General features: G+C 45.2%; 1 protein-coding gene across 1 annotated transcript in view; it reads right to left on the bottom strand.

Annotated features, from left to right (window-relative positions):
• LOC140207870 (uncharacterized) overlaps positions 1–26,193 on the bottom strand; it is a 106,122-nt gene extending 79,929 nt beyond the window's left edge. Inside the window, 3 exon segments of the mRNA XM_072276417.1 lie at positions 3,099–4,568; positions 11,476–11,542; positions 24,731–26,193. Of these exon segments, the coding sequence (XP_072132518.1) occupies positions 3,099–4,568; positions 11,476–11,542; positions 24,731–26,193 (3,000 nt within the window).
• Positions 26,194–27,346: the final 1,153 nt, after the last annotated feature.

The following is a 27,346-nucleotide window of genomic DNA, read 5'->3' as shown; positions in this document are numbered from 1 at the left end:
CCACTCCCTGACTCAAGAAATTCCTCCTCATCTCTGCTGTCAGTGGATGCTCTATACATTGAGGCCGTGGCCTCTGGTCCCAGACCCACACAGCGTAGGGTGCATCTTCTTCATAGCCACTCTGCCGAGGCCTTTCAATATTTGATAGGTTTCAATGAGATCCCCTCTCTTTCTTCTGGACCAGTGAGTACAGGGTCAAAGATCTTAAGTTAACGCTTTCATTCCTGGAATCATTCTCGTGAACCTTCTCCGAACCCGCTCCGATATGAGCATATCTTTTTCTCAGATGGGAGGTCGGAAACTGCGTGATCTGACCAATGTGTTATAAAGCTCCAGTACCACATCCTTGCTCCTATATGCTAACGTTACAGTTGTCATCCTTAACTCAATCTGCAAGCAAACCTTCAGGGGCTCCTGTTCACGGACTCCCAAGTACCTATTTCTGATTTTTGTATTTTCTCCCATTTATTTTTTTCTCTCCGTCTTTATTCATTCTACCAATTGTACATGACTGGACACTTGCATACACTGTATTTCATCTGCTACTTCGTTGTCTGTTCTCCAAACCTATCAAAGTCCTTCTGCAGACTCCAGCTTTGCTCTAAACTACCTGTCCCGTACCTATCTTTGTATCAACTGCAAAGTTCATCACCCAGGTATCAATTCCGTCATCCATATCATTCAGATTTAATGTGAAAAGATGTGGTCTCAATACTGACCCCTACGGAACACCATTAGTTAGCGACAGCAAAACAGAATTCTCCACATTATTCTGACTCTTTCTGCCTTGTCAGTCAATCTTCGACCCATACAAGCATCTTTCCTGTAATTCCATGAGCTGTGATCTTGTTCAGCAGCCTCACATGCAGCGACTTAGAGACATAGAAAACCTACAACACAGTATACAGGCCCTTCGGCCCACAAAGCTGTGCTGAACATGTCCTTGCCCTAGAATTACCTAGGCTTACCCATACTCCTCTATTTTTCTAAGCACCATGTACCTGTCCAGGAGACTCTTAAAAGACCCTATCAATTCCACCTCAACCACCGCCACTGGCAGCCCATTCCACGCATTTACTACTCTCTGCATAAATTTACCCCTGATATCTCTTCTATACCTACATCCACGCACCTTAAAACAATGCCCTCTTGTGTTAGCCATTTCAGCCCTGGGGAAAAAACCTGTCTGTCCACATGATCAATGCCTCTCCTCATCTTATACACCTCTATCAGGTCACCTCTCATCCTCTGTCACTCCAAGGAGAAAAGGCCGACTATTTACACTCAACCCCACTTAGATTAACACTACCTTGGATGGAAGGAGGAAGAGAAATAACACACATGAAAAAAAATCACAACCTGTCAGATAAAACTTACAAGTATATATTTTCATCAAAACTGAACTGGGTTCAGCACTCCAGGTGTGTATCTGCAATCATGGTAAGAAATACAGACTAGAAAACATAAATGAGAGGCAAACTGAGAAAAATGAATCATCACGATGGAAGAAAAGATTAACCAGTGGAATGAGTATGACCCTCCATGGGAGACATCCCAATGATCTGAGCAGACGAGATGGTGACAAGGAAGCATTGAACACCTGACAGAGAGTTGGAGACCTCTTCCCTGAAACAGAGGGGTTCCTTGCAGAAATACAGGACAAGGTGGTTCACAGAAAGAAAAAAAAATCAAAAATACATATAATACAAACAAACGAGGCAATAAATGCAGCAAATGCCGAGAAACCAGACACAATCTAACACATTCCAGGATCCTCTAGCAGTTTAACTCAATCTGATTACATATGAAGGCACAATCAAGAGGCAAACATCATTCACCAAAATCTTGCTTTAAAATACAAACTCATGAATGAGCACCATAACTTCATTAAGGCACCATAAATTCAAGCCTGATCCAGTTAGGGACAGAATCTCACAATTTATAAGATAATCAATACATTATTACAGATAGGATAATCTAAAATAAACATCTGGATATAATATTACAGGTTAAACACGCAGGAACAACTCCCTCAATAGATAAAACCATTCCCACCACACACATGTTCCTCGACCAGTGGAGCACCTCACCACAGGCATTGTTTGTGTCATCAGTCTGACAACCGAATTATTTTCTCTGTCAATCAGCTTCCAACGTTTCCACTCTGTCATTCGCTGCCACACCCCACTGCTGATTCCCTTCTCCTCATCATACGTTCTTACCCCAACCATCGTCCAGAGCCCCAAACTCGGCCCTGTGCAGACCCGCCTCTGGTTTCTGACCCTGCTCCGTTGAACATCCAACTAATGGTTTCCCATTCTGCTTTCAGTCTTTAGAGGACAGTGGTGTTTTCTAACAACCCTTTAGAAGCAGGGAAAATGACCCATAATGTGGAAATGAGCCCTGAATAAGGAGGTTAACACAGCCCAGAGATGAGAGGGGTGAAGAACATCTCAGACAAAACTGCAGTCAGCTCGACTTCTTCAGTCCGCAGAAAATTCAACGGAAACCTCCTCACCCACAGAGTGGTGACTGTTTGGAACTCATCACCCTAGGGAGAGCGAGAGATGAACAACAGGGGAGGATTTAAAAGGACTGTCATGGGACAGAATCACTGGCCGGGTCCAGCCAGCCGGAGTTAACTCTCTACTGTACACTAGGTGTGTTATAAATTCACAAGGTACCGGAGACAGAGTTAAAATAGAACTGATTTATTTGTCACAGATCCAGAATATTAAACTCCAGTCCCACAAAAGGTGAATATGTAGAAGAAACTCCTCCCATGCCCAGTGACCAGGGTGCAGAACTGGGTGTGGTGAGCAGCAGCAATAATTGCAGAGTTCAGCACCTACAGTCACTCTCGAAATTGCATTCAGCAACAGTGATGGACAAATATCCAGCATTCAGCTTATTGAAACTTTCTCCCCATTGTGAACCCGGTCATGTGTCAAAAGGTTAGATAACGGAGTGAATCCCTTCCCACATTCACAGCAGGTGAACGGCCTCTCCCCAGTGTGAACTCAATGATGCACATTTGTTGGAGATGGCTGAGAGAATCTCTTCCCAATGCCTGAGCAGGTGATCAGCCTCTACCCAGTGTGAACTCGCTGGTGTCTCAGTAGATTAGATGACTGAGTGAATCCCCTCCCACAGTCTGAGCAGATGAATGGCCTCTCCCCAGTGTGAACTGTCTGGTGTGCCAGTAGTTTGGATGACTCTGTGAATCCCTTCCCACATTCCGAGCAGGTGAACGGCTTCTCCCCAGTGTGAACTCGCTGATGTACCTTCAGACTGGATGAGCAAGTGAATCCCTTCCCACAGTCTGTGCAGGTGAATGGCCTCTCCCCAGTGTGAATTCGCTGGTGTCTCTGTAGGTCAGATGACCGAGTGAATCCCTTCCCACAGTCTGAGCAGGTGAACGGCCTCTCCCCCGTGTGAACTGACTGGTGTGTCAGTAGTTGAGATGCCTGAGTGAATCCCTTCCCACAGTCCAAGCAGGTGAATGGTCTCTCTCCAGTGTGAACCCTCTGATGTACCTTCAATTGGGATGACAAAGTGAATCCCTTCCCACAGTCTGAGCAGGTGAACGGCCTCTCCCCAGTGTGAAATCGCTGATGTACCTTCAGATTGGATGAGCGAACGAATCCCTTCCCGCAGTCTGAGCAGGTGAACGGCCTCTCCCCAGTGTGAACTCGTTGGTGACTCTGTAGATGGGATGACTGAGTGAATCCCTTCCCACAGTCTGGGCAGGTGAATGGCCTCTCCCCAGTGTGAAATGACCGGTGTGTCAGTAGGTGAGATGCCTGAGTGAATCCCTTCCCACAGTCTGAGCAGGTGAATGGCCTTTCTCCGGTGTGAACTCTCTGATGTACCTTCAGCTTGGATGCCTGAGAGAATCCCTTCCCACAGTCTGAGCAGGTGAATGGCCTCCCCCCAGTGTAAACTGATTGGTGTCTCAGTAGGTGAGATGCCTGAGTGAATCCCTTCCCACAGTCTGAGCAGGTGAACGGCCTCTCCCCAGTGTGAACCCTCTGATGTACCTTCAGATTGGATGAACAAGCAAATCCCTTCCTACAGACTGAGCAGGTGAACGGCTTCTCCCCAGTATGAACTCGTTGGTGACTCTGTAGGTGAGATGACCGAGTGAATCCCTTCCCACAGTCTGGGCAGGTAAATGGCCTCTCTCCAGTGTGAAATGACCAGTGTGTCTGTAGGTGAGATGACTGAGTGAATCCCTTCCCACAGTCCGAGCAGGTGAACGGCCTCTCTCCAGTGTGAACCCTCTGATGTACTTTCAGTTGGGATGACAGAGTGAATCCCTTCCCACAGTCTGAGCAGGTGAACGGCCTCTCCCCAGTGTGAACTCGCTGATGAACTTTCAGATTGGATGACTGGGTAAATCCCCTCCCACAGTCTGAGCAGGTGAACGGCCTCTCTCCAGTGTGAACACGTTGGTGACTCTGTAGATGAGATGACTGAGCGAATCCCTTCCTACAGTCTGAGCAGGTGAACGGCCTCTCCCCAGTGTGAACTCGCTGGTGAGCCATTAGGTCAGATAACCGAGTGAAACCTTCCCCACAAATTCAGCAGATGACCAGCCTCTGCTCGATGTGAACTGACCGGTGTGTCCACAGGTTGGCAGACTGACTCAATCCCTTCTCACACACAGAACAGGTGAATGGCCTTGTCCCAGTGTGAGCTTGCTGATGTACCTAAAGTTGAGATGATCGAGTGAATCCCTCCCCACAGTCTGAGCAGGAAGGATGATCGAGTGAATCCCTTGCTCCACTTCTTAAATATCTGGACAGGGACAGCAAAACTGTCGTGTTGTGTTCGAGATTCCCGTAGACAAATTCCTTGCCATTTTTAACCTGTAAAAAGATTTACAAAATCCATCAATGGGTGTAGGACAACATTTCAGATGAGATCACTTTAGTTGCCAAGGTGTGATCTGGTATCACACTGTTGCAGTGTAGTTCCTCCCAAGTTGGAGAGAGAAATCATCTTCTAACTGGGCACAGTGCTGGTATCTGGAATGACCATCAAATTCTCTGATGCTCTTCCTGTCTCTCTAAGAATGGGGCATTTCTGCCATCTCCAATCTGTGACCTGGCTCAGTTTGACTCTCTCTATTGGTATTATTCCCTGTTCCCACTGAGCTGCATGGGTTCCTGGCCCCACAGTAACTGAAACACTCTCACACAAATAGCCTTGGTTAACATGCAGCTGGGATTTTCTTGTATGTACTGTTAATTTAAAGTGCCACAGTTTTAACGCCATGTAAATATCTCCAACTCAGATGTATGGTTGGTCTGCTCAGCTGTTAGAAGGAATTAGAGTAAACATTAGTATTATTTCATGTTCTTGACACAGAGTCATAGTAAATTACAACACAGAAACAGGCCCTTTGGCCCATCTAGTTGGTGCTGAGGCTTTTCAACTCCCTACTCCCGTACCCCTAACATGCAGGTACCTATACAAACATCTTAAATGTTGAAATTCAGCTCACATGCACCATTTGTGCTCATTCCACACCCGGATGACCATCTGTGTGAAGAAATTTCCCCTCATGTTCCCCCTAATGTCTCACCTTTCACACTTAATCCACGGCCTCTGGTTGTCGTCCCACCCAATCTCAGTGGTAAAAGCCAGCTTGCATTTACCTCACCAATAACCCTCAAAATAGTGGTATACCTCCATCAAATCTCCACTCAATCTTCTATGTTCCAAGGAATAAAGTCCTGACCTGTTCAATCTTTCCTAATAACCCAAGTCCTCCAGATTTGGCAACATCCTTGTGAATTTTCTCTAAACTCTTTCAACCTCTTTTACATCTTTCCAGTAGGTAGGTGATAAAACTGCACACAACACTCCAAATCAGGCCTCACCAATGTCTTGTACAATGTCAACAAAATATCCATCTCCTGTACTCAGTACTTTGGTTCATGAAGGCCAATATGCTAAAATCTTTCCTTCTGTCCCTATTTAACTGTGACACCACTTTCAGTGAATTATGGACATGTATTCCCAGATCCCTTTCTTCTGCAGCGCTCCTCAGTGCCCTAACATTCACTGTGTAAGACCCAGGTCCTATCAAAATGCAACACCTCGCACTTGTCTCCATTAAATTCCATTTTGCATTTCTCCAGCTGGTCCAGATCAGACTGCAAGACATTATATTCTTCCTCACTGTCCACTACACCCCCAATCTTAGTGTCATCCAGAAATCTGCTGATCCAGTTAACCACACTATCATCCAGATTACTGATCTAGATGACAAACCACAACAGATCCAGCACCGATCCCTGTGGCACACCACTAGTCACAGGCCTCCAGTCAAAGAGGCAACCATCTACTACCACACTCTGGCTTCTCCCAAAGACAGTGTCTCATCCAGTATGCTGCCTATCCTCAACCAATCTACATCTATCCAAATACTTGTATATCCATTTCCTGCAGACACATTCCAATAACTTTCCCACTACTGATGTCAGGCTCACCAACGTATAAATTCCTAGTTTATTTTTAGAGCCTTTCTTGAACAGCGGAGCATCATTGGCTGTCCTCCAATCCTCCAATCCATCACCTGTCACTAAGGACGATTTAAATATCTGTGCTTGGGCCCCGACAATTTCTGCACTTGTCTGCCGCAGGGTCTCGGGGAACAACTTGTCAGGCCCTGGGGATTTATCCACACTAATTTGCCTTAAGACAGCAAGCACCTCCACCTCTGCAATCTGTACAGGGTCCATGAAGTTGATGCTGCTTTGCCTCACTTCTATAGACTCTGTGTCCATCTCCAGAGTAAATACAGATGCAAAAAAAAATCTCTCCCATCTATTTTGTCTCCTCATGTGGATTACCATTCTGATCTTGCAGAGGATTAATTTTTTCCCTTGCAATCTTTTCACACTTAACACACCTGCAGAATCCTTGAGGATTCTCCTTCACCATGTCTGCTGGGCAACCTCATGCCTTCTTTTATTTCTTTCATAAGTGTTCACTTGAATTTCCTGTACTTCATAGTGTCATGTGTGACGCCAAGCAGAGGTACCGGACGGATGATGCTAATGAGAGAGATAAGAAAGACAATGGAGAAACATTTGAAATGCTAATAAGAGAGAAGAGAGGAATTAACAGGAAAAAAACACAATTCAGATATTGACAGACCAGTTGCTTTGAACCTGAACTGTTTGAAGTTTGATAGACAGGTGATACCCCAGCAGGGGGATAAAAGGAACAGGTTTGCTAAGGCATGACACACCATGAAACCCTGGAAAGAGCAGTGTGCCCCCACAAGTTGGTGAGTGTTTGGAGGGCCGGTTCACGGGAACTGACCAGAGGCTCACAGGGTGTAAAGGTACGATAGGTGGGAACCTGGGGTGTGTGTCCACCCTTGCCTGGGTGCCGGGTTCACCGCGGAAGAATGATCATATCCGGAACGGAGGGGTCACAGTCGGTGACCACAGTGGGATTAGAAGACATCAAAAGGTCTGCCCGAAACCAACTGCGAGACATCAAAAGGTCTGCCCGAAACCAACTGCGAGACATCAAAAGGTCTGCCTGAAACCAAATTGCATCTCTCTCTCTCTCCAACGGTACTGCGAACTGCACTAAACTGAACTGAACTCTGCTTCACTTAAGACTGATCATTTTACCCCTAGACTGCGATAGAGCTTGTTTCATTCCTATTACCCTAGTTCTGTGTATATGCGTGGATTATCATTGCTAACCTGTTGCATTTATATCCTTACGATTAGTGTACTGTATTACTTATTTCTTTAATAAAACTTTATTAGTTCCTAGTAATCCAGACTCCAACGAGTGTTCCATTTCTGCTGGTTTGGCAACCCAGTTACGGGGTACGTAACAATAAGTACCCCATTTGTTCCTATCTGCCTGTACCTGGTATGCGCCTCCTTTTTATTGATCTGGGAGAGGAAAGCCAAAGGGGTGATAGAGCTGCATGGTGGATGTGGGGGTAAGGGAGGGTTAAACTAAAGTTGCAGACGGAATGGGAGCCTGAATAATAGAGCAGATTGTGGAAAGGATGGAAAGCCAGGAATGAAAACGTTGAGCATGGTGCAGTGAATATGCTGAGCCCTGTATATTTCAATACAAAGAGCAGTGTAGGAAAGGCGGATGTGTTCAGGGCATGGATCAACACCTGGAATTTAGATACTAGGATCAGGCAAAGGTGTGCTTGGTAAATTGAGGCCTTCAAACAAAATTTTGTAAGTACAAAGTGGGTATGTGCTTTTCAGAATAAAAGGTAAAGATAGAAACTGTATCTCTTGGTTTTCAAGAGATATTGAGACCCTGGTGAAGCACAAAATGGAGTTGCATAACAGGGATAGGCAGGTAGGTTTTTATGGAGTATAAGAAATGCAAGAGAACACATAAGAAATAAATCAGGATGGCTAAAAGAAAGCATGAGATTGCCCTCGCAGAAAAAATGAAGGATGATCTTCAGGGATTCTGGAGATAGATTAAAAGCAAAAGGATTGTAAGGCACAAAGTTGGTCCTCTGGAAGACCGGAATGGCAATCCACGTGTGGAAGCAAAGCAGATGGGGGAGATCTTAAATATTTTTTTCCATGTCATTTACTCAAGAGATGGACAGAGTATCAATGAGAGTGTGGAAAAGCGGCATTAAAATCGTGGGCCCTGTACAGATTAAAGAAGAGGAGATGTTTGCTATCCTGAGGCAGATTAGGGTGGATAAATCTCCAGGGCATGACAAGGTGCTCCCTCGGACCCCACGGGAGGCAAGTGCAGAAATTGTCGGGGCCCTGGCAGAGATAATTAAATCATCCTTAGCGACGGGGGATTATCAGAGGATTGTAGGATAGTCAAAGTTATTTCGCTGTTCAACATAGAACATAGAAATCTACAGCATATTCCAGGCCATTCAGCCCACAATGTTGTGTCAACCATGAAATTTACTCTAGAAACTGCCTGGAATTTCCCTAGCACATAAAACTCTATTTTTTTCTAAGCTCCATGTACCTATCTAAAAGACCCTATTGTATCTGCCTTGACCACCTCTGCTGGCAGTGCATTCCACACACCCATCACTCTCTGTGTAAAAAACTTACCCCTGCCATCCCCTCAGTACCTATTTCCAAGCAGCTTAAAGCTACGCCCCTCATGTTGGCCATTTCAGCCCTGGGGAACAACCTCCGACTATCCACACGATCAATGCCCCTCATCATCTTATCCATCTAAAAAAGGCTCCAAGCATTAACACGGAAATTATACATTGCTTTGAGGATTTGTTAGAAGTATACAAAATTATGGGAGTATAGATGGGGTAAATGCAAGCAGCTTTTTCCACTGATGTTGGGCGGGACGACAACCAGAGGTCATGGGTAAGTGACTTCCCCATTTATACAGCACAATACAGGCCCTTCGGCCCACAATGCTGTGTCAAACATTACTTATTTTAGAAATTCCCTAGAGTTCCCCATAGCTCTGTAGTTTTCTACGCGCCATGTACCTATCCAGGAGCCCCTTAAAAGAACCTAACGTATGCGGCTTCATCACAGTTACCGGCAGCCCATTCCACGCACTCACCACTCTGTGTAAATAACTTACCCCTTGTGGTGATATCACGTGTCAGGACGTGACTGGACAGAGTTCTGAGCATGCGCAGAAATGAAGAATGATAGAAAAGCATGGCAGTGTAAAACGTGGTTTTGTTGCTGTTAAATAAAAGTTCAATTTTGCCAGAATATGGTTTGTTATTAGTAACCCACGGTACGTGTAAAGAACACAACACCCCTGACATCTCCTTCGTACCGACTTCCAAGCACCTTAAAACTGTGCCCTCTCTGCAGAGTTTCTCTTGTTTGTGATTGGAGGTAGAACAAAGGTGATTTTCTCAACTGGTGATGTAAAAGATTTTGTTCCCTTTCTCTGAGTTCCCAATCCTTGCATTTAGACAGCTGGAGCTCAGCTCTGTCTGAGAGATCCATCGGTTCCCATTCCCTCATCAGCCGGAAGCTCCCCAGGGCCCATGTATGGATCGTGGGGCTGAGAGAGAGGGAAGAGAGCAGGACTGTCCCGAGATTGCAGGTCACGGTGTCCGGAGATCACAGTAACTATCCTAACTACCTCCACCAAGAGTTTCTAAAGTGGTCTTCCTGTTGTTGTGGGGGTGGCAACAAGAGTCTTCTGCAATGGCTGTTTACCCACATTCCCCTTCCTGACTCTCACCCTGTTTCCTGTGTCCTGCACCTTGGGTGTAACTCACCTCTCTTCATGTCATATCTATCACCCCCTCCGACTCCTGGATGATCCAGAATTCATCCATTTCAGGTTCCAAATCCTTAAAGTGCAAGGTGACAAGCTGCAGCTGGATGCACATCTTGTAGGTGAGGGCATCAGGGAGGTGTAAAAAATGTGGAAAAATCTTGTGCTGTGCAATTTTTTGCCCGGTGACAACGTGTGGGCACTAAATTTTATATTTTGAGCTATTCATTTTAACAGCTAGCAATCACTGTCAATAAAAACTTTGATGTCCTCTAGGTTTGATTGAATTCATCTGCACTCTCACATAACTTATGTAGCAGGCCCGTAGCGGGTAATGAAGTATTTTCTCACCACAGCTTTTGCACATTGTCCATATGTGATTCTCTTGCTAAATGATGCTTGAAAAAGTCAGATTTCCAAATATCACTCCATTTCTTCCCACTTGCAAATTCTCCAGCAACTTTTGCATCACCACAATACACACAGGTAACACCAGTTTCTGTATTGTACATAAATATTTCCCCTGAACCCTCCCCCAGGTGACTGACGGTGGTGAACTCAGTGATGGCAATGCCAATGAATATGAAGGGAAGGGCAGTAGTCTGTCTCATTGGAGTCTGGCACATTTGTGATGTGAAAGCTACTTGTTGCCCAGGGCAAAGGTGTTTGATATCATTATGTACCCAGAGAGAGTGGGACAAAACATGTTCTCACGGGTAGAAAGTCCAGAACAAGAGGGGGTGGAACCAGCAACAGACACAAAATGCTGGGGGAACTCAGCAGGCCAGGCAGCATCTATGGAAAAGAGTACTAATGCTGAGTTCCTCCAGCAATTTGTGTGTGTTGCTCGGATTTCCAGCATCTGCAGATTTTCTCTTGTTTGTGACTGGAGGCAGAACAAAGGTGATTTTCACAACAGCTGATGTAAAAGATTTTGTTCCCTTTCTCCGAGTTCCCGATCCTTGCATTTAGACAGCTGGAGCTCAGCTCTGTCTGAGAGACCCATCGGTTCCCATTCCCTCATCAGCCGGAAGCTCCCCGGGGCCCGTGTACGGATGGTGGGGCTGAGAGAGAGGGAAGAGAGCAGGACTGTCCCGGGATTGCGGGTCACGGAGTCCGGAGTCACAGCATCGCCCCGAGATTCTCGCTTACCTGCGCCCGATCCTGGAGCCGTGATCCCGAGGCCTTTGTGTACTACGCGCATGCGTGATATTCACCAACGTCATCAACCTTGACGCCTGCGCATTTGATCAATGCTTCAGCGCCGGCGAAATTTTTAACGCAGGGCCTTATGGGTAATCCCGGTGCCATTAATAGTTTCTGCAAGCACTAGTTCCTTGTCCACCTCAGTTTTTTTGTGTATATAGAATACTCAGCAACTGTTTTAACGCAGAAAGCGGCTCCCGTAAACAATATACTCAATATCAACATGTATCTAATGCCAAAGTACAATCCTCTTAAAAATATAGATATAAAACACAAGGGGTTCTGCTGTTACTGGAAATGCAGAGACGCACACACACAAAATGCTGAAGCAACTCTGCAGTTCAGGCAGCAACTAAGCAGAGGAGCACACAGTCTAGGCATTCTGAAGGAGCTCGGCCTAATCGTTGTCTATTTATTCCTCTCCACATTTGCTGTCTGATCTGTTGATTTCCACCAGTAATTTGCAGAATTTAACCACACTTTTTTCAGTTAACCAGTTTCCAGATGTTTCTGATCCTTCATTTGTAGCCACATGCTGCCGGTCTGATTCACTTCCTCCTCGTCCTTGTAAATGATAGGCCCCATTTCCTTTTGGAGCCCCAAAGCCCTGACTCAGGATGCCAACTCTAGTTTCTGACTCTGCTCCATCGAACATTCACTCGCTAGTCTGCTGTCGGACTTCACAGGCGCATTGCAACAACCCAACTGTCTTTGTAATTACTGAAAATGACACGAAATGTTGAAAAGAGCAGCGGAGAAGGAATTTAACCCCCTTAGTCCAGAGTCCTGAGGAATGTCAAAGCTACAGTGAGCTCATCATCTGATTCAAACTGGTGAAAATCATGCAGGGAATTCGTACAGGTGTATAAAATCATGAGAGGCATTGGTCGTGGAATAGCCAGTTGCGTTTTTTCCCTGGACTGAAATGGCGAACACTCGGGGGCAGAGCGTTAAGGTGTTTGAAAGTATTTGCAAGACAGAAGTCAGAGCGGTGGGCGTATGGAATGCACTGCCGGTGATGGTGGTGGAGGCGGATGCAATTGAGTCTTTAAAGAGAATAGATAGGTACGTGGAGCTTAGAAAAATAGAGGGCTATGTGCGACGGTAACTCTAGGCTGTTTCGAGAGTAGGTTACATGGTCGGCACAACACTGTGGGCCGAACAGCCTGTACTGTGCTATTGATTTCTATGATTCTATGAAATTCAAGGGAAGTCTGCTATCCCACGGAGTGGTGACTAGCTGCAACCTGTCATCACAGGGAGAGTGAGAGGGGAACGGCAGAGATGGATTTTAAAATACTGATATGGAACAGAAACATGGGCAGGTACCAGATGGGCCGAGTGGCCTCTCTGGTGTACATTGTGAGTGTGGTAGAGACAGTAAGTACCTGAGACACGGGATTTGATACAGAACTGATTTATCTTTCACAGATCCACAACATTAAACATCAGTCGACTTTCAGGCAAATTATCAGCAGAACGAACTCCTCCAATGCTCAGTGACCAGGGTTCAGTCCTGGGTGCGATGAGCAGCCGCAAGAACTGCAGATTCTGACGGTAACAATCCCTCATGAACCTGCAGCTGCCTTCAGTCACCATGATGGTTAAACATTTAACACGGAGCTAATTTGAACTTCCTCCCTGATGTGAAGTTTCTGGTGTTGCAGCAGCTGTGAAGATTGAGTAAAACTCTTTGCTCACTCTCGACAGAAATGTGGCCTCTATTTATTGTGAACTCACTAGATACAGTAAGTACCTGTTGTTGCTGTGATTCCCATACACAAACCCTTTGACTTTTCTACACTGCTAAAAGTTTACAAAGCACGTCAGTGGGTGAAGGACATTTCAACTGAGATAATTTTAGTCTCCATGGTGCCTTATGATAAAACACTGTCACAACTCAAAACAATTTGGAGGAACAAGATTTCATCTTCTAACTAGCTACAGTTCCGGCATCAGGCACAATAAGAAACGTTCTGCTTCCCTCTCGGTATCAAAATGGATCATTCCTCCCCTTCCTCAGTCTGTGACTTGGCTCAGTTTGTCTGTCTCCTTCGCATTCTGAGCATGCGCCACACACCTACTAGGATCACATTTTATTTACACGGCTGCGACTGGAGACTTTCTGATTATTATGTCCCTCCTGGCATTTGACGGTGGTAAACTAGGAGCCAGCAATGGTATTGACCCTCAGGAGTACCTGATTAGGTTTTCTCTTTGGAGACCGATAAACTGCCGGTAGTGTGTGTTTGGATGAGTGGGTCGTTTTCAGACTGGAAGGAGGTATCGTTTGGAGTACCCCAGAGATCAGTCCCTGACCACAGTTCTTCACAGTTTAATGGCCTGGCGGAGGCAGCGAGACGTGAGATGTCCCAGTCTGCTGGTGACGCAGAAAGAGCGGAGTTGGGGGAGGGGAGGCTATTCACATACAATTTCGTAGCTTTGCAATCTGTACACAGTGCACTGTGGGGCTGCAGTGGCGGGTTCCATTGCTGGGATCAGTGCACAGTCACTGTGGGCTATGAGGATTTTGTGAATAAAGTGCCGTTCTTCTGTTTAGTATCTCAAGCCGCAGAGCAAGCCCATCGTTGGTATACTTAAGTTGTATTTATGGCGTTGTGATAACCAGATGATAGCCCTCCACGACCTCTCTGTCCTTTACTTTCAATATTGGACTTCACTCGTAAATCTGTCATCCGATGCATTGACATAGAACTCGCTAATACAAAAGTAAAATTTTTTCACCAACAACCCTATGGCTTCTAAGCAAACAACGTTACTTTATTTGCTAATTATATTTTGTGATAATTAGTGAGTGCAACCGTGTCATATTATTAAATTAAGTATTATATGTTTTATTGTACCAGTTACACACTGAAATGCAGTGATAGGCTATAATCTTGTTAATGTCTTAACTATCACTACATTTCTGTGGAGCTCTGGAATTCATAAATTTCTTTCATCTTGGTTTAGTGCTTGACATTGTAAGAAGCCCTATTCATATATATATTCACAGATTCACAGGTGCAGTGTCGCCTCACCTGGAAAGATGTTTGGACAACGGAGAGAGTTCGGCCGTCCGGCCCTTTCACTGTGACACCCCGAACTCCACATCAAATCCGTCCAAACCAATCTGGGTGAACTTTAATGACCAATAAATATAATTCCTCTCAGTGATCAGCTGTCTGAGTGATCCCCTGACTCTGAGAGGAAGGGGTGTCTATGGTCCACATGGTCAGGGTGTTGAGTTTACCAGGAGACAGAGACTGCAGGGACGAGAGGTTTTCTGTTGACTAATACACTGTGTGTGGACCCCGCTGGCAATTCTGGTGTTGTGACCCGAATCGAGACAAACACCAGGCTGCCCACTCCACCAACAACACGGCACAGCCGGACACATAACAGGGGACTTTACATCTCACAACACTGGATTCAGTGATGAAACCCGTGATTAATGTTGTTGTCCCACCGAAATCATAAGAAACGTCCATTCAGGTGTTTCTAAATACGAGCCCTCCCCCCACAGGTGACGTCACACAGGCGCATCCACGCTCCTGACGTCACACATGGGCTCCCCACAGCGGGATCTGTCAGCACGTGCGCGGTGTCTTACGTCCCCGCGCGCTGGTGAGCTCGAGCTTCATCGGTTTAACGGCTGGGCTACTAATCAGGTGACCAGCCCCTCCCCCACCCCTGTCAACAGAGGAGTCTGGAGCTCCGCCATTCCCATTGGTGCGAAACGATGTCAATCACTGGTTACAACCAATAGTGGAGGCGGACCAGCCGAGAGGGCGTTACCCCCGCTGACTCCGTCTCCCGAACTTTCCGTCACGGCGGGACAACCGTCAAAGTAAATGTCCGCTTTCTGATTTATTTCCATTTCCCTCCGAGGGAAGTTGGGGCGTTTGTGAAGCGTCTCCTGCGGCCGGAGTCTGATGTGTCGCTGAGAGGTAGGAGGAGACCGCTCGGCCCGTCGGTTTGATGCCGGTTCCCCGGGGAGGGAGAGGATGAAGACGGTGAGAGAGGGGGCGGACAGGATGTTTGTCCCGGTGGGGACAGGAGGGGCTCATCTGTGGAAATGTCTGAGCCCACAGTGGTGGCGATTCACCACATTGGGGGGCAAACACCGGCAGACTGTTGCCCTGCAAGCGGGGCCAATGGTCCGGGCAAAGTGACAATTATTTGTGTTTTGTTGAGACTGTACCGGGAATATGGTGTAAAATCCCGCTCCCCACACTAACACGGGTCACACAGACCAAAGAACAAACTGCCGGAGGAACTCAGTGGGTCGGGCAGCATCTGTGGAGGGAAATGGACCGTCAACATTTCGGGCCGAGACCCTCCCTCTGGACTGAGAGTGGACGGGAAATAGTCCGAGAAAAGAGGTGAGGGGTGGGGATGGGGCAAGAGCTGGGGAGTGAGAGGTGGATCCAGGTGAGGGGGAGGTGGGAAGGTGGAAATAGTGACGGGGGTGGGAGGTGAGTGGTTGGGGCAACACGGGGCTGCAGAAAATGGAAATTAATTCCATAGAGGATTAACAAAGAGGTTAGAGAGTATTTGTTATAGAGAGTGCAATGAAGATTCACCAGACTGATCCCTGGAGTGGTGGGGTCATCATATGAAGAAAGATCAAATGTGATAACCCTTTCATTTAGAGAATCGAGGACTGAGAGGTGAACACATTGAAATGCACAACATCATTACTGGCTGAACCAGGGATCCCAGTCTCTGAAAAAGGGGGTGGACTGTCCGGGACTGAGACAAGGGGAAATGTCTCCAATCCGAGGGTGGTGAATGTCTGTAAATCCCCACCACAGAGGCCGGTGAAGACTCAGTGATCGTCCTCACATAAAACAGAGGCCGGCAGATGTGTGGAGACCAGAGGGATCGAGGAAATGAGGATCGGGCAGAAACATGTGGCTGAGATGGGAGAGCAGCCTTCATCTTGTTGATGGTTAGAGGGGCTGATTGGCCAACTCCAGCTGTTTCTCACTTGATGTTTCAGTGTTCCTGTCCAGTGAAGTTGGAGGAATGTGAATAGAAATGAGTGTTTATAAACATGGAGGGATTTAAATGAAACCTGCACATTTCCGGTTTGGGTCTGAATTGTGTGTTGGACCGGGATGGGAATCGAGCCTGTGACTCTGTGACCTGGGGGTGGAGGGAAAGGGACAGGGACGATTTGGAGGGAAGAAGTAAAAATGTATCTGGTGTAAATATGGAATAATGTGGGAAATGCAGCGGATGGGTCTGGCAGCATGTGAGGGGCGAGGAGCGGAGTCACCGGTTCAGGTGGGAGACCCTCCACCCATCACGTGATCCCGTTTCCTGTTCACGTTTTCCCGCAGATCTGCAGCATCTGCCGGTCACTGCTGGAGTGTACGTGTAACTTCATCTTTCGCCCATTCAGACAAGGCAGTGAGATCCGGATCTGTCACGTCCTCTCGTTGTGGGTGGACAATGTTTTATTCTGCAATATTTTCAGCATGTTTCCATATAACCACATAACAATTACAGCATGGAAACAGGCCATCTCGGCCCTTCTAGTCCGTGCCGAATGCTTACTCTCACCAAGTCCCAGACCTCAGACCATAACTACTGGGCCGAGGCCTGGGACTAGGCCTCATTCCACTGTTTTTACCTGCTGAATGGCAGCCAATGTTTCTGGGTGTCTGACCCATTCATATGAGAACTTAGCCTTTTGTATTTATCTGAGCTTTTCATAAATGTGTACAGTTTAGTTCAGCTTCACTCCAGAATTTCCAAAGCAACAACCCAGTCAGTCAAATAGTTCCACACAATTAAAGTAGTTTACAGTATTACATTTTAATTTTATTTTGTATTACTTATATAATTTAACTATTTAATATGTATATTCTTATTTTAAATCAAAGGTAAAAATCTATTGTTATGAATTAAATTCTGTTGCTGCTGTAGAGACAACAAATTACATAAGATCAGCCAGTGCTATTAAACCTGATTCTGATAATTGGTCTGGGAGACCCACCACCGGTCACCTGATCCCAGTTACCGCAGATCGTAATGCGAGATTGAAGCCTTTTCTATTTATTGGTGTTCATCAGTTCAGTTAACTTTTCCTCTGTGGTTCCAAAGCAGAAGCTCAGTCTGTCTAATATTTCCACACAATTAAAATGGGGACTTATCATGTACTGAGCTACAGCTGCAGAGAAAGTGCAGTGCAGATAGACATATGGGGCAGGGTCACGTCGAGTTACATTGTGAGGTCGAGTCCATTTTATTGGACTGGAGACCATTAATTTGGCCTAGAACTGCAGACAGGAAGCTGTCCATGAGCCTGGTGGTATGCGCTTTAAGGCTTTTGCATCTCTTCCCCGATGGAGGTTTGGGTTTGCAGCAATAATGTCCAAAGTTGTGGGCATCTTTGAGTACAAGGCCTGCTTTCCCAAGGCAGGGGAAGTGTAGGAAGAGTCCATAGAGGGGAGGCTTGTTTCTATGATGTTTCCAGATGAGACCAAAGTTCTCTGCAGTTCCTTGCAGTCATGGGCATAGCTTTAGCCATACGAAGTTGTGAAGTATCGAGAAGAAGCTCAGAGACCTCGGCCTTCACCCTGCCTTGTGTAGCTGGATCCTGGACTTCCTGTCAGATGGCTGGCAGGTGGTAAGAGAGGGATCCCTCACCTCTGTCTCTTTGACCCTCAGCACACATGCCCCACAGGGTTGAATCCTTGGCCCCCTCCTTTACTCTCTGTGCACCCATGACTTGTGTCACCACCCACAGCTCCAATCTGTTAATTAAATTTGCTGATGACACTATATTGATTGACCTAATCCCAAATAATAACTTTCAATTGATCAAATGCTTCCTGACAAGTCTCGGTCCAAACAGACTTTTCACCCTTCTTCAGGAGATTAGTCAGAGGAAGAGCGATATCAGCAAAGTTCTTACACAACTTACGATAATATCCAACCATTCCCAGAAACCTTCCAAGAGCCTTCTTACCAGTCTGTCACAAAAACTGTGGGTCAACTGTCTACGAAAAATAACAAGATGGCTTGAGTGGCAAAAATAGATTGAGGTGCTTTTATTTACAAAAATAGTGGAACAACAAAAACTTGGATGTCCACATGAAAACAAGAAGATTTTTTTAAAAAATACTATAATATATATATATATATATATATATATATATACACACACACAGCTTGCAATTGTCACCTGTCTGGTTAACAACCACCCTCAGACTAAACAACAAAAAAAACACCCAAAGCCTTGGTAACCCAAGGTTTATAACTGCTAAGCCAATCCCCCTAACCAAAAGCTAATTAACTCAATTATCTTCCACTTCACACAATCTGAAACTCTACCACCAGTTCTCACAATAAACACATAGACTTCATCACAGGATTCACCATTTCCAGGTTAAATAACTTAAATAAACCCCAAAACTTTACCACAAGATGAGTAATTAGGTAACATAACCCTTGTCCCAGGTAAAGATGGTATCCTCCACCATCGGCACACCTGTGCAGGTTGCTGCTGCCTCTATATAAGACAGCTCTATGCAGCAGCTCTGTTTCAGACCCAGTGACTGTGGAGGAGAGAAACGTCAGATTATCATGACACTTCGGCAAAACACTTATTGGAAAGACGAATATGATTAAATTGACCTGAGATAATAAAACTGTGACATAGTGTGTTTCTTTTTTTCATACCTATTACTGCTGGGGATGAGTGTAAAATTGTGACTGTTGATTTATTGTGATGCCTGCACTCACCACAATAACAAAGGGGAATAATGTGTGTGGATGACCCTTTGAGTGTTTTACCGAGTGTGCCCTGAGACGTCTGTAATCAGTGACGGGCCTTCGTCACACAGTCGGAACAGGAACTTCAGAAATGGCCTGAATTTTGCCTGCACAGAAGCCAACTTGCCTTGACCTACAACACAGCCAAGACAGATCACAGTGGCATGGCCAAATTCACTCTTAGCTAAGTCAACTGTAAGATTGGCCCTGGAAAGCCTGTCAAACAGCTCTTCTACTACAGAGATATGCTCTTCCCAAGTGTCACTCCCTGTGACTAAGTCATCAATATAGGCATCTGTGTGTCCTAACCCTTGAATTACAGAATCAATCATTCTCTGGAATGTTCCTGGAGCATATTTCATTCCAAATGGCGAAACATTGTATTCATACAACCCAGAAGGTGTCACAAATGCAGAAATTTCTCTACCTCAGTCCGTCAATGGAACACACCAATACCCTTTCAACAGATCAATCTTTGTAAGAAATTAGCTTTTCCAACCTTATCAATGCAATCATCCACCCTAGGGATAGGATAGGCATCTGTTTTTGTTACTGCATTTACCTTCCTATAATCAGTGCAAAATCTAACTCTACCATCAGGTTTGAGCACAATAATGCAGGGTGAGCTCCAATCTGATGTTGAAGGCCTAATAATACTATTTCCCAGCATATATTCAATTTCTTGCTCAGCCAATTTACACTTTTCTACGTTCATGCGATATGGGTGTTGTTTAATCGGTTTGGCTTGACCAATATCTACGTCATGTACTGCGACCGTGGTTTACTTGGGAGCATCAGGAAATAAATCTTTAAAATTCAGAATTAATTCCTTCAGCTGTTGTTGTTGCTTTGGCTGCAGATGAGCCAACTTGTTGTCAATGTCTTCGAGAACAACCGAGTTCATTAGTCTAACCGGGACCATGTTTGGCTTGTGAAAAGTCTCAGATGAGTCAATTGTTTCATTCTCAGGATTGCCAGATTGATATGTTTGACAACACTCACCGATGGTGCCTGCTTGTCAGAATAAGGCTTTATCATATTGATGTGTACTACCTGTGTTAGTTTACATCGGTCGTGTGTTTTAATAACATAATTCACATCATTAATTTGAGAGACTATTTCATACAGTCCATTGAATTTCGCCTGAAGTGGATTTGTCAACATTGGAGATAAGGCAAGCACATTATCCCTCACCTTGTATTTTCTTTTGTTTTGATCCGCTTATCAAACCAACACTTCATTTTGTTTTGAGAAATCTTCAAGTTTTGTCTCGCTAGACGACAGGCTTGGTGTAGTTTATTTCTGAACTTCAAAACATAGTCTAACAAGTTAACATGTACATCCCCATCAATCCACTGTTCCTTTAACAAGGTCAAAGGTCCCCTCACTCTGTGACCAAATACAAGTTCAAATGGACTAAAGCCCAGTGAGTGATTCCTGTACCGACTCTCTTAAGCCTGATTTATACTTGTGTGTCAAATGTATGCGACAGGCACCACATACACACACTGCACCCTACGCCGTTGGGTGACGTGCACCTCCTCTAAAAAGTAACTCACGCGTCGTGGCGACACAGACAACAACAACTGTGATTGGTTCGTTTGATAGCATCGCATTTCCGGTTGCTTTTCTCCACCATGTCTGTACACTGATGCAAAATAAATGGTTGGAGACAATGAACCAAATCGTCAAATCTACCTGCCGACATCCAAAAATATTTGAAATGCATTTCCTCGTCCATGTCTCTCACGAAGAAGCTCAACAGTGTCAGAGAAACCCCACCGCCAACTTGCGTTTTGGTGGTGAAGTGTATAGCGATGCAGACACAACTACGCATGCTCGCTACGGCGTAGGGCTATGCAAAAATTAAATTGGGCCTACGGTGTAGGATACGGCGTATCCCGAATGCACAAGTATAAATCAGCCTTTATGGTGAACAAAAGCAAATGTATTCCTTCACCCCAGTGTTTTCCATTTTCAACACAGTATGTCTTAATCATTGTTTTGAGGGTAGAATGAAATCTTTCTAAAGCCCCTTGTGATTCCGGATGGTACGCAGACGATGTAATTTGTTTAGGTCCCAGTTCATAAACTACCTGCTGGAATAATCCAGATGTAAAATTACTTCCTTGATCAGACTGGATTTCTTTAGGCAAACCAAATAAAGTAAAAAACTTGTTAAGAGCCTTCGTCACAGTTTTAGCTTTAATATTTCTGAGAGGTATTGCCTCTGGGAATCTGGATGCAGTACACATAATAGTTAGTAAATACTGATGGACAGCTTTAGTCTTTGGCAATGGGCCAACACAATCCACTATAAATTTGGAAAAGGGTTCACCGAATGCAGGTATAGGCCGGAGTGGGGCCACTGGGGTGACCTGATTAGGTTTACCCACAACTTGACAAGTGTGACAGGTTCTGCAAAAGGTCACAATATCTTTCCTCAAATTCGGCCAGTAAACTTCTTTCATAATCCTGTTTACAGTTTTATTCACTCCGAAATGGCCACCGAAGGGCATACTGTGGGCCAAAGTTAAAATTTCAGTCCTATGAACTTTAGGAACTACAACTTGGTGAACAATTGCCCATTCCTCACTCGCAGGTATAGCAGGTGGCCTCCACTTCCTCATTAACACTCCATCCTTGAGATAATACCCCACTGCCATTTTCTTAATCTCATCATCTGAGAGAGATGTTTCTTATAAAGCTTCAATCTCAGGGTCTTGGTTCTGTTCTGCTATAAACTCCTTCCTAGACAGGGATGAATCTTCCTCATCAGACTTACTACCTGAATCCTGTTGAAACAATGAAGGCTGAAAGGTCCCTGACAAGTCATCAAAAGCTGAATCCTGGTCACCCTGATTTTGGCTATCATGGGTATCAGAATCATGCTGCACAGAACCGTCTGCATTGGCAGACTTTTTAGCCGTACTTCGAGTTACTGCGATAAATGTTAAAATCCATCTGTGGGTCGTTAGTGGTTGGCTTAGCTGGCAACTGCACTGCAGGAACAACATTACCATCTACCAGGTCATTCCCTGACAGCAAAGTAACATCTTCCACTGGTAAACTGGAGCATAATCCGATCTTAACAGGTCCCAAAACCAACCCTGACTGTAAAGTTACCTTGTGCAATGGCACAGAAACAATGCTGCCTCCAATGCCTTTAATAAGATTTACCTCATCACTGTTCGTCTCATCACCAAACTTTAGAACGCTGTCTCATGGAAGTGACTGAAAAGCCCCAGTATCTCGAAGAATTTTCACTGGTACCGGTGTTGACCCTTCCATTACTAATACAAACCCATCTGACATAAAATGATCAAATCCTTTCTTAACTCAGTCAGACCTCTCAGTCCTTAACTGAGCCTCAACAGAATGTTCAGAACCCTTTGAGTTTATAGGTGCTTCAACATACTGATCACAGGCATTTGGGACTGTCTCCTTTTCCTTCTTCAGGACAGAACAATTAGCCATCATATGACCAGCTTTTTTTACAATAGTAACAAGTAAGACCAGAATATTTCTCCTTCAACTGCTTCCCTTCATCCTTACTCTTGTCACTAGTCCCAGCTTTAATTTCTGGTTTACCCTGGTTATCCCTGCTACTCTTTTGGAAGGTCTTATTCTGGGTAAACTTAACCTTATGAGTTAAAGCAAACACATCTGCTAATCTAGCAGACTCCTGCAAAGTGGCAGCATCCTTTTCATCTAAATACATCTTTATGTCATCAGGAACGCACATTTTGAATTCTTCAATTAAAACCAACTCTTTCAAGCTGTTAAAATCATCATTTACATTTTTATATGGGCACCAGCGGTCAAAACACACAAACTTCTCATCAGCAAATTCCATATAAGTTTGGTTCAGAGATTTCCTCAAATTTCTAAACTTTTGCCTGTACGCTTCTGGGACCAACTCGTAAGCTTTGAGCACAGCCTGTTTCACTGTGTCATAATCAGTTGCTTCATCAACTGTCAAAGCAGAATAGGCTTGCTGAGCCTTCCCCTTAATTACACTTTGTAAGAGAATAGGCCAACCCTCTTTTGGCCACTTTAAACTCTGAGCAACCGTCTCAAATTGCTGTAAGTATTTATCAACCTCTGCCTTTTCAAATGGAGGTACCAATTGAACTTCTCAACTGGCCTCAAACTTATCACCAGAGTCTAACGTGAGACAGCTTTGCTACAATCTTTCTATCTTTTCCAACTTGAACAACCACTGTCTTTCTGCTTCCTCTCTGTTCTTCTGCCTCTCCTCTCTGTTTTCCTGCCTCTCCAGCCTCAAACTGCCTCTGCCTTTCCACAGCCTCCATCTTTAATTTTCCTAACTTGTACTGGAGCTCAAGCTGACTCGGTTACTTTCAGGAAACACCTCCAACTCCTGCACTTTAAACACACCCTTAGATACATAATGCTCAGTTATGATCTTCTGCATCTGTGCCCTTCTCATTGTCAATTTCACCTTAGCAAGTTTTAGCCTTTTAGCAATACTCAACAACTCAATCCTTCTGGTGTCCTTTAGTGCCTCAGAGGTTGGCGCTTCCAGACATCTATCAACATCCATTGCTGCTGATTTTCCACACACAAATAAATCAAAAGGGATTTCTCCAATGAAATCGATAATTAATCAATACACCCCCAAATCTGTTCATATCCCAGGCGCAGGCCACAATTTTATTATGAACCATAACACTTTAGAAATAAACCAGCAGCAACAAACTACAACTGGAGTCTGGTTTTGATGTTAAATCCACTATCTTTAATAGTATCTACTTATAATATCATAACTTAAGCAAGATAAGCAAAAGTTAACCGTGCTATGTGTATATGTGTGTGTAAATATAACTCCCAAACTATTGAGCTCAGGGGAAACAAGGCTTAGTCTTGAGATGGTGAATTATGAAAGTTCAGTTCATCCACAGAATAGGTGATGAGACAGAGAGATATTTGTAGTCCAGGGTAAATGTTGAGAGAAGGCAATTATGTCAAATTCCACAGGTTCCACAGTGGTAAAACAAGAGAACAGTAGCTGTAGAATTTATCCGTTGTCGTTTCACATCCACATATGAATTATCACCGAAAGTGACTTGTCACAAGGGGTATTGTCTTCAAGTGAATTTCCACACCACACCCAGGCAAGGGTTAACACATAAGTGGTCTCCACAGGATACCCCAAATCCGATCCACTCCTATTGATCAAACAAGGTGACAACCACACGTTCGATGTATGCTGAGTTGATAATTAACCCACCCTTGTCGGCATAGGAAAGTTCGAAACAATGACCTTTGGCCACTCGTTCCCTGGTTTCGATCCTTCCATTTTCCCGCCTTTGTCTCCATCTGAATCTGAGTGTCTGTGTCCTCAGTTAAAACTAAACAAGCTGTGAGTGATGTAAACAAGCTGAAAGTCAGACTGATTCACTTTCTTAATCTCTCTCTCTCGCTCCACAGCAAACGAAACCTTGTGATTCATAACAACAGTAACTCCCCATTGTGAACTGACTGGTGTGTCAGTAGTTCGGATGACCGGGTGAATCCTTTCCCACATTCTGAGCAGGTGAACGGCTTCTCCCTAGTGTGAACTTGCTGATGACTCTGTAGGTGGGATAACTGAGTGAATCTCTTCCCACAGACTGAGCAGGTGAATGGCTTCTCCCCAGTGTGAACTTGCTGATGTCTCTGTAGGGTGGATGACTGAGTGAATCTCTTCCCACATTCTGAGCAGGTGAAAGGTTTCTCCCCAGTATGAACTCGCTGATGAATCTGTAGGTAGGATGACTGAGTAAATCTCTTCTCACAGACTGAGCATGTGAATGGCCTCTCCCCGGTGTGAACTGACTGGTGTGCCAGTAGTTGGGATGACCGAGTGAATCCCTTCCCACAGTCTGAGCAGGTGAGTGGTCTCTCTTCAGTGTGAACTGATTGGTGTGCCATTAGTTTGGACGACTGAGTGAATCCTTTCCCACATTCTAAGCAGGTGAATGGCCACTCCCCACTGTGAACTGACTGGTGTGCCAATAGTTTGAATGACTGAGTGAATCCTTTCCCACATTCTAAGCAGGTGAACGGCTTCTCCCCAGTGTAAACTCGCTGATGACTCTGTAGTTGGGACAACTGAGTGAATCTCTTCCCACAGACTGAGCAGGTGAATGGCTTCTCCCCAGTGTGAACTTGCTGATGTCTCTGTAGGGTGGATGAGTGAGTGAATCGCTTCTCACATTCTAAGCATGTGAACGGCTTCTCCCCAGTGTGAACTCGCTGATGACTCTTTAGGTGGGATAACTGAGTGAATCTCTTCCCACAGACTGAGCAGGTGAATGGCTTCTTCCCAGTGTGAACTCGTTGATGTCTCCTTAGTTGGGATGACTCAGTGAATCTTTTCCCACAGACTGAGCAGGTGAACGGCTTCTCCCCAGTGTGAACACGCTGATGTCTCTGTAGGTGGGATAACTGAGTGAATCCCTTCCCACATTCTAAGCAGGTGAACGGCTTCTCCCCAGTGTGAACTTGCTGATGTCTCTGTAGGCTGGATGAGTGAGTGAATCCCTTCCCACAGACTGAGCAGGTGAACGACTTCTCCCCGGTGTGAACTCGCTGATGACTCTGTAGGTGGGATAACTGAGTGAATCTCTTCCCACATTCTGAGCAGGTGAAAGGCTTCTCCCCAGTGTGAACACGCTGATGTACCCGTAGGTGGGATGACTCAGTGAATCTCTTCCCACAGTCTGAGCAGGTGAACGGCTTCTCCCCAGTGTGAACTCGCTGGTGTCTCTGTAGGGTGGATGACTCAGTGAATCTCTTCCCACAGTCTGAGCAGGTGAACGGCTTCTCCCCAGTGTGAACTCGCTGGTGAGCCATTAGGTTAGATGACCAAGTGAATCCCTTCCCAGAGTCTGAGCAGGTGAACGGCTTCTCCCTGGTGTGAACTCACTGGTGAGCCATAAGGTCAGATAACTAAGTGAATCCTTTCCCAGAATTTCAGCAGATGACCAGCCTCTGCCCAGTGTGAACTGACTGGTGTGTCCACAGGTGGGAAGACCGACTGAGTCTCTTCTCACACACAGAACAGATGAATGGCCTTGTCCAGTGTGAACTTGCTGGTGGACCTTCAGTTGAGATAACCGACTGAATCCATTCCCACTGTGTAAAATGACGGGTGTGCCAGTCAGTCAGATGACCGAGTGAATCCCTCCCAACAGTCTGACCAGGAAGGATGGTCGATTGAATCCCTTGCTCCACTTCTTAAATATCTAGACAGAGACAGCAAAACTGGTGTGCCGTGTTTGCGATTCCTGGAGACAAATTCCTTCTTATTTTTAACCTGTAAAAAGATCATCAAAATCCATCAGTGGGTGTAGGACAACATTTCAGATGAGATTACTTGAGTTGCCAAGGTTTGATCTGGTATCACACCGTTACAGTGAGGTCCAAGAAATCATCTTCTGACTGGGCACAGTGCTGGTATCTGGAATGACCATCAATTCCCTGATGCTCTTCCTGTCTCTATAAGAATGGGGCATTTCTGCCATCTCCAATCTGTGACTTGGCTCAGTTTGACTCTCTCCATTGTTATTATCCCCTGTTCCTGCTGAGCAGCATGGGTGCCTGGCCCCACAGTAACTGAAACAGTCTCACGCAAATTGTCTTTCTTGATGTGTAGCGAGGATTTTCTTTTATGTATTATTAACTTAAAGTGCCACAGTTTTAACGCCATATAAAAAATTCCTGCTGAGATGAATGGTTGGTCCACACAGCTGTTAAAAGGACTTAGAGTGAATTTTTGTATTATTTCAGGTTCTTGTCACAGTCACAGAAAATTACAGCACAGAAACAGGCCCTTTGGGCCATCTGGTTTGTGCTGAACTATTTAAACCACCCACTCCCATACCCCTACCATCCAGGTACCTATGCAAACCTCTTAAATGTTGAAATTGAGCTCGCATGCACCACTTGTGCTGGCTGCTCATTCCACACCCGGATGACCATCTGTGTGAAGAAGTTTCCCCTAATGTTCCCCTTAACGTTTCACCTTTCACCCTTAACCCATGGCCTCTTGTTGTAGTCCCACCCAATCCCAGTGGAGAAAGTCAGCTTG

This window comes from Mobula birostris, chromosome 13 (genome assembly GCF_030028105.1).
Source record: "Mobula birostris isolate sMobBir1 chromosome 13, sMobBir1.hap1, whole genome shotgun sequence".
Taxonomy (NCBI): domain Eukaryota; kingdom Metazoa; phylum Chordata; class Chondrichthyes; order Myliobatiformes; family Myliobatidae; genus Mobula; species Mobula birostris.
This window is presented reverse-complemented; position numbering and strand designations above follow the sequence as displayed.